This window comes from Pieris napi, chromosome 4 (assembly GCF_905475465.1).
Source record: "Pieris napi chromosome 4, ilPieNapi1.2, whole genome shotgun sequence".
Classification (NCBI taxonomy): Eukaryota; Metazoa; Arthropoda; class Insecta; order Lepidoptera; family Pieridae; genus Pieris; species Pieris napi.
Genome location: NC_062237.1, coordinates 10,707,593 through 10,723,799, shown reverse-complemented (window position 1 = coordinate 10,723,799; position 16,207 = coordinate 10,707,593). Strand labels below are relative to the sequence as shown.

Here is a 16,207-nt window from a genome sequence, read left to right as displayed (position 1 = left end):
TTTTAACACCTCCGACGACTACATAGTCGGGAAATTATCGGGAAAACGAAAAAAAAAAAAGAGAATGCCTCAGATAGCATCCGTTTTTTTTTATTTCATAGATTTATCATCAGCCTTCTGACACATGTCATAACTCATAGTTATAGAAATGACTCGTGAGCAACCATGCCGGTTTCCTCACGATGTTTAACCGTATGAGAGTTTGATGCGCACATAGACAGAAAGTCCATTAGTACACAGCCGGGGATCGAACCTAAGACTTCAGGAATGAGAGTAGCACTGCTTTAGGAAATCATTTCATAATTAACTTAGATTTTTGATGCTTGATAAAATAACACCGTATACAATGACCTTGTCATTTCAAATATCGTTGCGCTGCGCGAATAATGGAAACAGACAAACTAAGTGATTACGCGATTTAATATCGGAATATTAACTATTATTTTTATTATAGATATTTGCGATTGCTAGTTTAGTAAACGAGCAAGCTCGAGAATTGAATTAATTCTGTAACCACGCATTTATGATAAATATAAATGTAGTAACGGGGCATGGGGAATTTCTGTTTTCTTCGACATCCTGGTCCTAATCCGGAAAAATAAAATTTAGTCGGTTGTCAAACACAGGGCTTTTGTTTCACACTCAAAAAAAACAATGTCAAGGACAGAAACCTATTTGGTGGTTTTAAAAAAAATATCAAGAAAGTGATAAAGAAATCTGTGAGTAGGAATGTGGTGCCAGAGTTTTTAAATATTTAGTTTAATTCTGGGAGGATAAAACTTATTACATTATATATTAAATGCTTTAATTTCGATGCACTTAAATTTCAGTAATGCAATTTTTTGCGCTCTGTGCGATTTTTGGTGAAATTAGTTTCATGCAACTAATTTCATGACGGTGATGCGACGTGAAACTAGTGTCTAAATCACCTGTACTGTGTGGATGAGTGTATTTTGATGCCACTACATGATGCCACCCTGAATTCGTATGAGAAAGTTGCGAAAAACACACGCAAACGCAATAGCTCTTAGGATCTTCATCTGCTAATTCAGAGACTAACTTTATTGCACCCAAATGAATTCTTGTTAACCATCCTTGAATCCACCAACTACTTTTTTCTTAATAGTATTTTTTTTTAAATTAATATATAAGCATCTCTTTAGCTACATTGAATATAGAAAAATATAGCTTTGATGCTTCCATGGTTACTGCGATACTGGATTTCACGACACTAATTATTTTACGGAATTACTTTCCGATATATGGAAACTACTTTCGTGAAACTGATTTCACATGCATCCACTAATTTGGTAATGTTATTCCGGCTTTAGGGTTGAAGATAACTAAAATCAAAAAGTAATCGATACAGCTAATATTCTACAATGGCAAACCACAGCCCAATTTACCTAATACTCGTGGTATAAAAAATATTATGGTTGTTATGAAAAAAAGCTGAAATTGGTAGCCCATCATTATAGGCGAATACGTGGCCTTAAATTGGCCACGTTATAGGGCACTTAGAGCGCATGCCGAGCCGGCGTAGTAGTCGGATACCAGTAGCTTGGCTGGATCGGCAAATGGTGGGAGGTGGCACAGAAAGTTTAGTTTTTGAACGGAAGTTTGTCATTCAGGAGGCTAAGAATTTGGGTCGCACTGCCAGCGGAGTGTTTGACTGGTGCTGACGTAAGCGCAACGGTAGACGTAAAAGACACTCTCCGATGGGGTAAAGATGATGAATTGTTCTACGGGAGGTCTCTAAGCTCAACCCCTGCAGAGTTTTTATAAGAAAGTTAACTTTTTTTACTAATTCGTATTAAAATTCGACTCATGGCCATGTGTAATACCTTTCAGAATCCCTATTAAATGCGCCAAAACTTTTAATACAGGGTCGCTTTTCGGTAGAGTATTTTTTTTTCACAGTGGGGTCCGAAGTAAATATAAAGTTATGATTTGAAAAAAAAAATTCGTATAACTTAACATTATCTTCAATAAACAACTATAAATAGTATGTCTAACGCAAGGACTCATCGGTACCAATCTAGTGGATATTATGAAAAAGATACAGGATGTGGAGGATAAAATTAATGAAAAACTTTGTTTATTTTTTTATTATTCTGGATGGTTACAGTCACAGACTTTACATAAACTGTATTACTTCAAACTTATACAATAGAAATTGCCCGTGCGCATGTGTCACAACTTACTACTATTCCCTACTCCGACTCGACCATCCCACTTCGGGCAGATGTTCGAAGTCAATTCGTAACAATTCGTAAACAACCGAACGAGTCAAATGAGCAACTATGACACATGTGCACTTGTAGCTAGATTCTTAAGAATATGTTTTATAAAATGTTTAGAATTTAATTGAATACCGAGGTAGCGATCGGATGGTCGCACAAAGAATAAAGATTGCAAAAATAGACATTAGTATTAATATTAATATAAATCAAGCGAATTTACTAAATAAAAAAAGTTCACATGTCAGAAGTGAAATTTCTTTGGCAAACTAATTTTTAAGCCTTATTCATATTTAAACAAATCTAAAACTTTAGATTTCCGAGACTTAGAGAGAGAGGAAAGGTAGATATGTTAGGAATTCAATAATTTTAATTTTAAAAATAGAATTTCTCTACCCTTCTCACTCTCTCTCAATCGGTCACAATCGCTCTCTCGCTTTTCTTCGACAAAAGCGCTGCACATCTTCGTGACGCTAATATTATTATTATTGCGTTTCATCTGTAAAATTTTTACCCTCATGCGCCTAAAGAATTTTCACTTCAAAAATGTTTGTTCAACTTAAGTGCAACAAAATGTGACATGAATAAAATATAGTTAATATTTACAATATATTTCACTTTATTAAAAAAAAACTTCTTGGCAGACTTGTATTATTCTGCAATAGTGAACGCCTTATTATCTACACCATTCACAGGCTCTTCAGTTTTTTTCTCTTCTATTTCCTTCTTCACTTGGAATTCCACTATTAAGTATAGAAAAACGCCGACAAGCATTGTGGTTCCAAGGAAATAAGCTTTGGAACTTGTTCGGAGATAGGGCGAAATCATGTAGGCTATGATATAGCCTACAGCTGACCAGAGGTGGGCGTTTGAAAAGGCAGCTTTTTCTCTTCCGGGGAATAGGATTCCAACGAATGCTGAAAATGTAATGGGTATTCCAAGCAATCATTATTATTATAGACAAAATACGTTTATGATATTAATTTTTCTGCTATTATATTGAAACTATCACTTTTTATTGGTTCACAACGGACCAATTATAAGTCTAAGTGCGGAGACTGAGTCCACCAACCTAATACCCGGAGTAATCTTATAATAGTGTAGGACAAAAGCAGGTGCAGTTACAGTATCAGACGTCGATGCCAAATACCAAATTCCATTGGTACCTCGACGTCCGTCGTTCCACAACAGCCTTGCGATTCTGTAACTCACGCAGCGGTTTTTGCAGCGGCCGCGGCGGTCGCGCTCATATCAGTCGTAAAGCAGTCTGATAAACAATAAACTACAAGCTCCCTCCTTATCAGAATGCCAATTCGTAAAATGACTGCTTCACGACTGATTTGAGCGCGACCGCCGCTGCGAAAACCGCTGTGTGAGTTCGAAAAGTGAGTTACAGAATCGCAAGGCAGAGCGTTTTTAAGGCAGTTTTTGCCCCACTAAAGTATTTCCGTACAAATTTGACTTAGGGTACTTCAAAAAATTGCTTTCCTATTTTAAAAGGCCGGCAAGGCACTTGCGATCCTATAAGCTGTGTGAGTGATATGTCTTAAAATCAGGTGAGCCTCCTGTTCCATTAAAAAAAGGTACTTCTGACTGGCAAACCCTAGAGTTGCCGGCGTTTTCTGCCAGCTAATTTCATAAACCTCAAATTCTCTGATTTGCTTACCATTAACCTGGACCAGCCAGACGGAATCACAGAAACCCCACAGCACGGCGATGATGTACATCACATAGCTCATATTCGCTTGAGGCTTCCATAGCAGTATTGTAGCCACAAGAGCCATATGAATCACAGTAGCTGCGCAGATCAGAGGCATCCGCCCTGTTACCTGTGAAAAATTAATACAATTCTAAACATGCACTATTTAGAGAAACATTTTTGTAAATATATTAAAAAAAATTAGTAGTAGAAAAGGATTTCATCGGATATCTAGTGTGTGTCAAGTGTAATTAATTTATAAAACTTTAACTTATATTGAGGGTTTTTCTATATATATACATTGACTAATCGAAAAATATAAGACTTAATTTAACTTAATTTTAATTAATAATAATAATAAACTTGACAATAAGCTTAAAGCTATGTATTATACTGAGAGACTGGTGCTTGAAAAAGGTTGGGAAAACCTGTTATTACAAGTCACCAGTCCCTCTTGAACATAGTGTTGCAAAAAGTATTGCTAATACAAGTCTTTAAAAATGAACGAAAATAAATAATTTATAAAAAATATATAAAAAAAATAAATAAAAATAAAAAAATAGTAAAAAGTTAAAGCATTTGTAAGTGTGTGTGTGTGTGAGTGTACGGGTCAGTGTGAGTGCGTGTGCGTGTGTGAGTGTACTAAATTGAGACTAGTGTGCGCGAGCAAAACGTTCCATTTATTAAATTAAATTAGAGGTCGTAATAGATTTTCTGTGCTTTGGTAATCAAGCGATTTGAGATATTTAGTTACTACTTTTAAACAATTGAATTTTGTGAGTTGATAAATTTGAAGGTCTTTGTTAAGTTTATTGTATAAATGGGTACCTAGAAAGCAATACGAACTATGGGAAAGAGCTGTTTTGAAAAGTTGAGGACGGCATACGGAATCCTTTCAACGCCTTCCATCTACAAGTTTATGATCGTATTCTATCTCAGAATGCTTTGTAAGAATAGTGTACAGGATGAAAGTTTGTCTAACGGATAATACATCCCAATCCTTATACAAGTCAGCTGTGGGAAAGCGAAGCGAAGTCCTGCACCTACTTTCAAGATCGCACGATGCGCTCTCTCGACCTCAATGAGGTATGTTTTGGCAGCGCCTCCCCACGAGGGTATACAATACACCACCAAAGAATGACATAAGGCATAGTATACCATCCTAAGGACGCTGCGATTAGCGATGTGCTTGAGACAGAGCTTGAGCTTAAAGACAAAAATAAGTTTCCGTAATTTTAATACCAGGGATTCGACGTGCCTGCTAAAATTTAATTTCAATTTCAATCCATGAACTTTGTAACTTACCAAAATGTCATCGAAATTGGTAATTTCCCGTTGAAAGATTGTAGGTTATGAGCAGAAGCCTTGAATAAGAACATTCATATCTTGGATTTGACAAACTATTATTCAATTATAGTTAATGTGAACATAATAGGCACGTCAGTCATAGACAATAAAAACAGAAAGAATTTAATTCGTACTTTACATAAAAAAAACGACGGGTTGCACTCCGGGAGTGCCGGCAGAAGTGAAAACTTGAATATTAACGGTGTGCATTTTTGATATTTTGGAATGGTTAGGGAATAATTTTGCACGAATTGCTTTAATTATGTCGTGTCCTGACGTGTCCGTACGTATCACGTGTCCTGACGCGAGTTTAACATTTTTTACCCATTCCAAAAAAAGTGTACTACGCCGCTAAAAAAGTTTTCACTTCAATAAATCATTGCAATAAATATATAGCTACGAGTATTACTTAGCTCGACTAAGTTCATCCCTTATAAGTGCAAGCAATGCGATCCTTTCTCACAGAATTTGGATGATCAAAATAATGAGTAACCCTTTAAAGTTTTATTTGCGTTGTTAATGGAGGTACCATATAGATCAAAAACAAGATTTATAAACATTCAAGATATTATTGTGCAAAAACAGTTTAAATATATAAATTTGTGTTATGTAAAATACAGTTTACATGTCAAAAGGAAGAGACTGGCTGCCCACAACAGGGAATCCTAGTGTGGGGACTAGTGCCCTTTACTTTAGTTATTTATATATATTATATACTGTATTGTGTAATTTTTTTTTTTCTTTCCAAAAAAAATCAAACCCAATTTATGTACTTGCAATTTAATTAAACGCAGAATAGATGCGTAGGTATTGCTACTCTTTTTTCGTTACCACATTTTATGTATACCACAGAACTGTATACTAAAGTTTAATATATGTAAGAAAAACATAATATATTTTCCTATACAAGCTCTTGTATATATTGGTTTTTATTAAAACTCTTCTGTAATGTTGTCTTTGCCTTCTGATCGACGATGTTTAATTTATGTCACTTGAAATAATATGTGTAAGGTATTTTAATTTTTTCATTATATTATTTTACTTTATAAAACCTAGAATATAGGCTTAAATGTTGTTTCTTTTGTATTCACATAGAAACGAAGTTGCGCCTTATTCATTCCCATATATAAAAATATATAAAAATTAAACCCGTTTTCCGTTGTCACGACATAACATGAAAACGGCTTGACCGATTTGTATGATTCTTTTTTTATAATATTCCTTGAAGTACGAGGATGGTTCTTACGGAGAGAAAAATTCAAAAAAAATGAGTGAAAAAGTCTAAAAATAACACTTTTCTATATTCCCATACAAAATATTCGTAATAATATTTAAAGGCAATTTGAACTTTAATGCCATACCATAAAGTTCAAGTGTTAGTGGAGGGGTTCCGGGAAGGTAAATTTTTATTTTTTGACATAATATATTTGTTGTATTATCAACTTTCTTTTTTTTATCTTACTAGCTAGACCGGTGTCCCGAATAGCAGAATAAGTATTAAAAAAAATAAAGAATCGACTGTTAGGCGGCACGATGTTCGCCAGGCCAGCTAGTATTAAATAATAATATAATACAATATCTGAGTATCCATGGGCTGTTCACTTATAATGCAAGCAACGGACACAGGCTGCTTAGTTAAATATAATATTCTAAGGATGTTCACCGATAATTAATAAAATTTGTATGAAATACCTTAGCGATATATCCAAAACATGTAACATAGCATCCTATAGCAGCAGCAACACCAGAGGCCAGCATTACATAGCCAACTGTTCCAGTTCCGACTGCGCATGACACGAATGCCTGAAACACATAATAATATTTGAAAATGCTTAAGAAATCTGTGTTGCACATTAATCATTAAAAAAAGTGCGTACGTACAAAGTACACATGTCAGAAGTGAAACTTCTTTGGCTAACAAATTTTTAAGTCTTGTTCATATTTAGACAAATCTAAAACTTTTAGTATAAGATCCCGCTATACAACGACCTTCACCGAGATGCTTATTTAATGAAACTTATTTTATATTTAATTTAATATGTCAATAAATATAATCCATATGGGTTGCCTAGCAAATTTCAGTCCAGAGTATGTTTAATTAATATTTTAAAAAAAAATTTTTTTTTATAATTTGCATGTAGTAAATTTTTTGAACTTTTTTCAATCAATATTTTTAATCAGGGTAGTATTATATATGTATCACTATAACCTTCTTTTATACTAAAGATGTATATATACTTTAGTGTCACATAAAAAATATACACATAAATAATTAATTGATTAAAAACAACCTAACGTTTGCATATTCTATGGGCTTCATACTTTCGATTGGTATAGAATTTATCTAATAATCATACCGGTGAAATGTTTAAAAAAATATATTTTTTTTAAATTAATTAAACATACTCTGGACTGAAATTTGCTAGGCAACCCATATGGATTATATTTATTGACATATTAAATTATATATAAAATAAGTTTCATTAAATAAGCATCTCGGTGAAGGTCGTTCTATAGCGGGATCTTAGACCATTTAGATTTCCGTGACTTAGAGGGAGGGGAAAAGGAAGATATGTTAGGAATTTAATTTTCATTAAAATATTAAGAGTGTCTAAATTTAATTTTTATTCTTTTATTTCTATGATAGCTATAGGCATTTGAATTTACAATTCGTCATTTGACATTTCAATAAATTATTTTGCATAAAATATAATATACTAATATTTCATAAATTCTCTTAACGAAGTTTTAATTTTAAAAATATAATTTCTACATGGTAATTCGCCCTTCTCACTATCTCTCAATCGATCTCGATCGCTCTCTCCCTTTTCTTCGACAAAACGCTGCACATCTTCGTGACGTTTCATCCGTAAAAAATTTACCCTCATGCGCCTAAAAAAGTTTCACTTCAAAAAATTACACATTTATTTAAATTGTCAGATTTTATTCAATCAAAATACCCACCAAAAGAGCATCTGCAGGATCCATAGCGTTACATACTGATTAAGTTGATTTGAACGCGAGACCTCATAGTAGACCTCACTGCAGGCAGAAGCCATAATAGAGATACAAGACGACTTTTTTTTTTGAATTGACGACTCATTGGTCTAGTGGTTAGTACCCCTGACTGCGAATCCATGGGTCCCGAGTTCGATCCCCGGCTGAGACAAACATCGATGTGATGAGCATTTGGTGTTGTGCTTAGGTCTTGGGTGTTTAAATATGTATTTATATGTCTATCTATCTATAATATGTATGTATATCCGTTGCCTAGTACCCATAACACAAGCTTCACCAGCTTAGCATGGGACTCGGTCAATTGGTGTGAATTGTCTTTAAAAAAAAAAATACTAACCGCTGTAAAATCAGCTCCGAAGAAACCTTGCTGTAATCCGTTGAAGGCTACGATGGTTGTCATCATACTCATCTTGGGCTCCGCTAATAGCTTTAGGGTCGCCATGAGCATTTCACCACCTCCCATTACATTGTTAGCGGGCCCAGTGTCGTATCTATAATATTTATTATCACTTTATCGAATTTCGAATTAAGAATTATCTAGGAACAAAATTATTCTAATAGCCTATTGACTCACTCTTACTAGTTCTTATATTTATCATACTTCCGCAAACATAGCTGGTTTCTAAACCACGTAATCCGGTACTGATGAGTCGGTTTTTAAATAAATAGATATTATATAGATTATGAATATTGTATGGTACAATATTTTTTGATTGGCATTTCTGACCAGAACGTAGATCGCGCGATTTTAAACATAGACGATTATTAAAACAAGCGACCCGTCCCGGCTTTGCACGGGATTCCTTTTTATTTGGTCTAAGCATTAAGCCAGCCAGTTTATTAAATGTAGTAACAAACGCTACGGTGAATAACTTTTGAAGTTACTTCTGTTGGCGCGTTATGGAAAAATGATGAGAGTAAATTTTTACGATGCGCCCGCACACCGTCACAAAAAAACCGACACCCTGAAGTTAACATTTATATATAGCTATAGTCAACATTTCATTTTGTGATATTTAAGTAAACTTCATTTAACTAGATAATGCGTTAGAATAAAACTGTCAATGTATTAAATACCTTTTTTTCTATTGTTAATGTCGTTTTTTCTACAAACGTAGAAGAAAATTTTTGAAAAGATTTTTATCTTGTTATGTTAAGAAGTATACCTTCTACGCGTGTACATAAGTACACACACGTTTATTTTAAACGGCGCTGTTTAGTTAAAAGGATATGTTAACTGAACGCCTAATTACGCTAGTTGGCTGCGGCATATGAGATGGGTGTTTTTAAGCAGTAAGTTGTCATTAGTTCGCACTCTTAAAAAATATGAAAATTAAAATAGTGTAATGTTTTTAATTATTATTATTATTTATACCTCTCCATAGAGTCTACCCCAATTGCAACCATTAGGGCCGCTGCCACCATGCACGCCAGATATATGCCTGAAATGAAATGCAAATATTTGTTCCATATTTTGGATAAAATATTAACAATTAGAATAATATACTGATAAACACAGTGTCGCACACAGGGTCCTGAATTTTTGAGCAATATATTAAAAAAACACTAACCAGATAAGAGCTGGATTTTCTCATAAGGCTGCCGCTGTAAGGCCTCTGCAGCATCAGCGCTGGGCAAGAAGTTCGCTCCACAGATTTCTGGAATCATGGTCGCGTTGATCGCGGTCACAGCAGCTTGATTATCGCCCGAGGATAGTACTGAAAGTAATTTTTGTTATTTCGTACTATTATACTATTTAACAGCGTTTTAGTATGTAACTATTTGCGCCTGACATTTCTTTTGTTGGAGTTTGAATACGTAAATAATGGCAGGCAACACTTGTCGCATGTGAAGAAAAAGTTTCAGTTTCGAATATTGGAATGATTGTTTGAAATCTATAATATAAAAATGAATCGCAAAATGTGTTGTAAGCGCATAACTCAACAACGCCTTCAACGACCAATTTGACCAATTATTTTTTTATAAAATTCCTTGAAGTACGAGGATGGTTCTTACGGAGAGAAAAAATAAAAAAAATTGAAAGAAAAAGTCTAAAAACAACACTTTTCTATATTCCCATACAAAATATTTGTAATAATACTTAAAAGTCAATTTGAACTTTAATACCATATCATATAGTTCAAGTGTTAGTGGAACTCTTTAAGTTTTTCTATGAAATTTTCCAAATATAAACTGTGAGGTTCAAGTCATAAGAATTTAATTTACATATAAAAAATAGGGTGTTGGTCGTAGAGGGGTGAAAATTAAGAGTTGTGTGTATGTATTTGTTTGCTGTATAATAAAAAAACTAAAACAAAAATTTTGGTGTGTATACCTTATCACTTAGGGGTGTGAAAGATAGATTAGTAGCCGATTCTCAGACTTACTGAATATGCATAAAAAATTTCATAAGAATCGGTCGAGTCGTTTAGGAGGTAGATAAATAAAATTTGCATGTCTTTCAAAATAAAAATTTATCATAAAATTTTCAAAGTCGTACATAGACGCAATAAACCACAGGTAAATTGGTAATGGGCGCTTACCAAGCGACGAGATAAGATTTCCCCAAACTTGATGAAACTGGAATAACATGAAGAATATACCAAGGAATCGCGCCAACAATACTTCCGCTGATATATTTGATAACTTGCTATGAACCTCAGATACCTGAAATCACGGACCTTATTTTAAAAAACAAAATAGTTATGGATCTATGTAAGAATATCAGTTTTTACCATTTCAAACGATTAAATAAAATTTAGTAAATTAGAGGCATTTAATGTATATTTATTTTTTTACGTTCATAAGTGTACATTGTGTTACCTATATGAATAAATGATTTTTGACTTTGACATGACCTTGTTTTTTGTTTTTTCTTGTTTTGTCAAAATGTTCGATACGGAGCGTTTTATTGTAGAAATACAAGATCGACCTGCTTTGTATGATGTGCAGTCGAAGGATTACGCCAATCCATTTCATTAATTATTAAATAATTAATTTATTTATTTAATAATTCTATTAATATGAGAGCTGCAAGCGCAGTTATCATTGGCGGATCCATGTTGAAATGAACAAAAGGCAGCGATAAACCGCGTCCCGTGTAGTTTGATGGTCTGCGGCAGCTTTGTCGAGCGGTTTCCCGCGGCGGGAGAACCGCCCGTGTAGCCTTGCCCTAATAGGCAAGGTGATCAAACTTTTGTGACAGATTTTGTTTTTCTAACGACCTCAGGGCCATCACTGCTTTCAATATCTTTTTCAATACTTACCACAGCTAAATAGGTAGACTTCGAACACCAAAGGGGTCCGCCTCCAAGACCAATACACAGCCCTGCTGGTATCATAGTGTAGAATGACGGCCATAATTGAGCAGCTATAAATGGCATATAGGTCACAAACGAGAGAGATATTGCCCATTTTGTGCCTATCCACCTGAAATTATAGTCTCTTGTTTAGTTCACTTCTCACCTCTCAGACAGACAATCTCTAAATGACCGAATGTTCGAAGTATTTCAACGGAGGTTAAGCCATTATAATTTTAATGCATATTAATTCGTTATATTATTTTATGATAGAAATTTTATTTACTATCAAGTATAGTATTTACAAGATGGACAGATGACATTGTAGAACTAACGGGGGAAAACTGGATGGATGTTGCGCAAAACAAAGAAAAATGGAAAAATATGGAGGAGGCTTTTACCCTAAAAGGGGCCATACAAAAACCAGATATAAAAAATAATAAATAAAATCTAACTTAAATTTTGTTAAAACTTACTAACTTAACTAATACTAATAAAATATTAAGGAATATAAACTAACAATTGTTGTATGTATGGATTAAATAAAGCTTTAATAATAAAAAATAGTATTTACAATATTCTTAACCTACAAAGTAATAATATAAAATTATTTAAAAGAAAATCAAAAAGTGTCCCTGTGTTTTTAAGTTTGGTATTGCGATACTTATTCGTTGAGCCAGGAAAGTGCCATCTCTGCGGTCACCGGCACTATCTACTAGGCGCCAACTTAAATCTTTAATAGGCGCCTGTGCACTTGACCCCACGGCCCAAAAGTCTCTCCAAAGGAACAAAATCGAAGTTGGAGGAAATACTCTTATATTTGTGCCGTTTATTATTTTCCGCCCCAGCTTTTTTGCTTAGGCAAGAGAGTGGCGTATAATGTTGTTGCGCGCGGCATGGCGAGAAAAACGACCTGCACTCTTTTGGCAATGTAGGCCATGATGTCCAAGGCTACTTACATCAAAGCCACAGGGACACTTATGGGGAGTACATATGGGCACTCCTAAGCGGAGACTGATGGCAATGCCAAATGATTCAGAGTCCAGAAGGGTGCCAGTGTTTGGCGAAAGATAAGCATTAACCCAATGACCGGCTTCCCTAGACCCCACAGTCACCAACCTTACGCGGTCTGTTATTGAATTGTGACCTTATAACTTTTGGAATTCAGATTTGCAAAGAGGATCATCCCAGCTCCTTTGAAAGTTGACGCTAGAAGGCAAACTCAAGCCTGGGTTGGATGCTGACCACGCGTTTCTCGCATCTGTTAAATCTGTTATAGTTTGTAGAATAAGATGTAAGGATTTTACCTACCATACTGCTAGATTTGTGAGCAGATGAGAGAAACGCTGGAAGAGCTACACTTGTTATCTTGCGTACTCCTAATCCGCCCAAGCGAATAGGAAGCGATGCTTGATTCCAAGAAGGTGTTTCAAAATGAATATTTAAAATATGTAGTTACCAAAGAAGTTTTTAAAAGATTATCCAAATCACTCATAAAAATTAAATGATTCCAAAGAGTGCTACAGCGAAGTAGATAAGTTAATTTGGGAATAAAAAGATAGAATGTCAAAATGAACGGAGCTGAGTGTGCGGTAATATCCAGAAGACAGTGAGAAAATTTTGATATTGTAGAGTTAATGTATTCTTCAAAACCTTTGAATATCGGTGCCCCTAAGAGGTACAGCGATTTTTTATTAATTATTTTTATATTTGGGGCTAAGGTATTAATTTTTTTTATTGTCGGCGTCTATATTCTCAATATGGAGATATATTTCACATTTATCAAAATTATAGTTCGACCCATTAAACTAAAATCTGATCTAATCTTAGATAGATCTGAAAGTACTACATCTGCGTTACCTCCTCGAGTACCATCGTCAAGATACCAGTCTTTAAAAATTGATTTCAAATTTTGTATGCAAGAATTTAGACCGGCTATTATTAAAAATAGCCGGTCCAACAGGATCAACAACAATCAGGATTAACAACCAACTTCTGAAGAGAGTTAGTAACTCTTGTATGTTAATTGTGATGGCTCTGAGTAACACTGTAAAAGATAGTTATATATTTCTGGAATGTTTTCAAAAGCCTTTCAACAATTGTCCCTGCTTATTGAATTAAATGCATTATTGACGTCAACTCATTGTCGACATTGACGTCAACATGTCATAAACATTGTTTTATTATTTCTTCGTATATTACTTATAGTACATAATCAAAATTAACGCCTGAAGGTTTAGTGATCAGCTAGCGCTCTAAAGCTGGCCATAGACGGACCGCATGTTGCAGTCAAGACCGACTGCTGTAGAGCGGTCGCGTTGAAGTCGTACACGACTGCAACACGACCGCATAATGCAGTCGGCTACAACTGCTTGGAGCAGTTGTGTTCGACTGCAAAATAATACTGATACGAGTTCATTTACAAGATGGATTTCGATGAAGAAACACTGCTTCTTGTACTACTATTACGCAAGCGTAGGCGTAGTAGACACCGTAGTATGTGGGTGCGTCCAATACTACAATCAATAGAACATGGCATGGAATATTTCAGACTTTGTATCACCAGCTGAGAGAAGACACCAAAAAGTTTTTCAACTACTTTAGAATGTCCGTGGTTTCATTTGATGAATTAGTTAGTATTTTATTTTATTTGAGGGAGAGGCGCGCGGTCGGCAGTCGCGGTCGGAATCCCTTGTAGCGGTCCGTGTATGGTGGGTCCGGCAGCTCTAAGCAGTCGACCGCAGAGCGACTGCTCCGACCGCTCAGAAACTGGTCGTGCGGTCCACACGGACCTGAATGGCGGATATGAATTTAGTATGGAAACTGCAGTTCGCCGTGCGGCGACCGCTTAGAGCAGTCGGTATCGACTGCAAAATGCGGTCCGTCTTTGGCCAGCGTAACGCTCCGGGGTTCAATTTTCGATACAACATTAGGCTCGCTTTTAATAACACAAAAAGTTCCCCAAGCCCCACATTCTTCTTCTCACTCAGACAGTTCCTCAATTACATTAAAAACTTACTTAATCACGGCCGTTGGTAGGAATATATTGGATAAAATGAGTCCCGCGTAAACAGCCGCCAGCGAACTCATTCCAAGACCGTCTTCGGCGTTTATGGAGCTTTGGAGATTTGCAGCACCCTACAAAATTTTATAATCTAGCATACACGTAGATAAAATGAATTCACTATAAACAAGATTAAATTAAATTATGATAGGAACACAAAACCTAAAGTCTTTTGCAAATTTCCTCTTAATTTTGGTTTTAATTTTAACAGGCAAACTGTACTTAAAATTGCAATAACAGATAACAAGAAAAAATAGCCTTAATCTTTTCTAATGACCAACACTTGAATCATTCCAAATCAATTGCAGACGAAAAATTCAACTGCTATTTAAGGCCTTAAGTGCGTGTGGACGAAGGATGTAGTTTTCTCCTATAGAGAGGATCCTCGAGTCTATCCATTGACGAGCCCGAAGTCCCCAGTGACTAAGGCCGAGAAGTTCAATATATCCTTAGCGTCCGGAACATTTTCTTTGCGTGTTTTAGCCTTCAGGGTATGACGTCACAACTGAGCGTTTTTAAGAAAGTTTTTGCCCCGGACCACCACTATGTAGGTACCAGCCGCCGATGTATTTCCAAACCACAAGAAAACAGCGTACCAATTATTAAAACGCACTTCCGAGCCCTCTGGCAATGTGAGTGTCTAAGTCTATGGGCAGCCCGTTTGCACCCGATTACGTAATATATATATAAGAAAATTATTTATCAAGTAGGAACAATAACTATGCGTACGTTCCTTTGGAGGCCATAGTTTTAGGCACATCAGATTTACCTGAATTACGCACTAAATGGTTTTACAGGTCTACAGGTCTACAGGTCTATCTATCAGTAGTTTATATTTGAATAAAGAATATACTCACACCATACGCCGTGAAGTGCACCATAAACGCCGAACTGATGATGACCACATTCTTCACTATACGTTTCGTTTCACTCGGCTTAAACTCCTTTTCTACTTTTAACGTCATTTCTACTTTTTCTGTACACGATTTTACTTTTTAATTATTTTTGTCATTGGAGTTTTTCAGAATGTTATTGTACGTTGAAACGTTTTTAACTAACTGATAAGTTAAATAAAAATTTCCAATTATTTAATGTCTTAATTTATACAATTGGTTTGATAAAAATACGTTATTTACTGTAATAATTAAAAACCTAGTTACTGAATAACGCAGCTCACTCTTTAATTTATATTTATCTATTTTCGGAATAAAACCATGTCATGGTGTGTAGTGCCTTTTGAGTTTTTAAATGTTACTACATATTTAAAAAATATAATAAATAAAATTACTGTATTCATTACTATAGTATATTTGATTGTTATTATTACTAATAAATATGTATTTGATAAATAAAATTTAATATTATGTATATTTTATGCCTTACGCTCGAACCCAATAATCAATCCTCAATCTCAGATTTGGACAATCTGAGATCAGACCGTGACAGTCGATCGATCTCTTACCTGCATCCCAATAACCAAACCCTACGGAGACAATCCATTTTTGGCGACGGATAAAATGCTATTTGTTCCATTTTACCG

The 16,207-nt window shown here is 35.1% G+C and overlaps 1 protein-coding gene across 1 annotated transcript; it reads right to left on the bottom strand.

Annotated features, from left to right (window-relative positions):
* Nucleotides 1-2,866: 2,866 nt before the first annotated feature.
* LOC125049221 (UNC93-like protein) lies at nt 2,867-15,921 on the bottom strand. The gene is made up of 10 exons (XM_047648371.1): nt 15,525-15,921; nt 14,623-14,741; nt 11,571-11,733; nt 10,848-10,971; nt 9,876-10,022; nt 9,680-9,746; nt 8,642-8,795; nt 6,979-7,089; nt 3,907-4,069; nt 2,867-3,157 (listed from the first exon to the last, which is right to left on the bottom strand). Exons 1-10 carry the CDS (start codon nt 15,630-15,632, stop codon nt 2,892-2,894), a joined length of 1,422 nt encoding a protein of 473 aa, XP_047504327.1. The 5' UTR covers nt 15,633-15,921; the 3' UTR covers nt 2,867-2,891.
* Between the last annotated feature and the right edge of the window lie 286 nt (nt 15,922-16,207).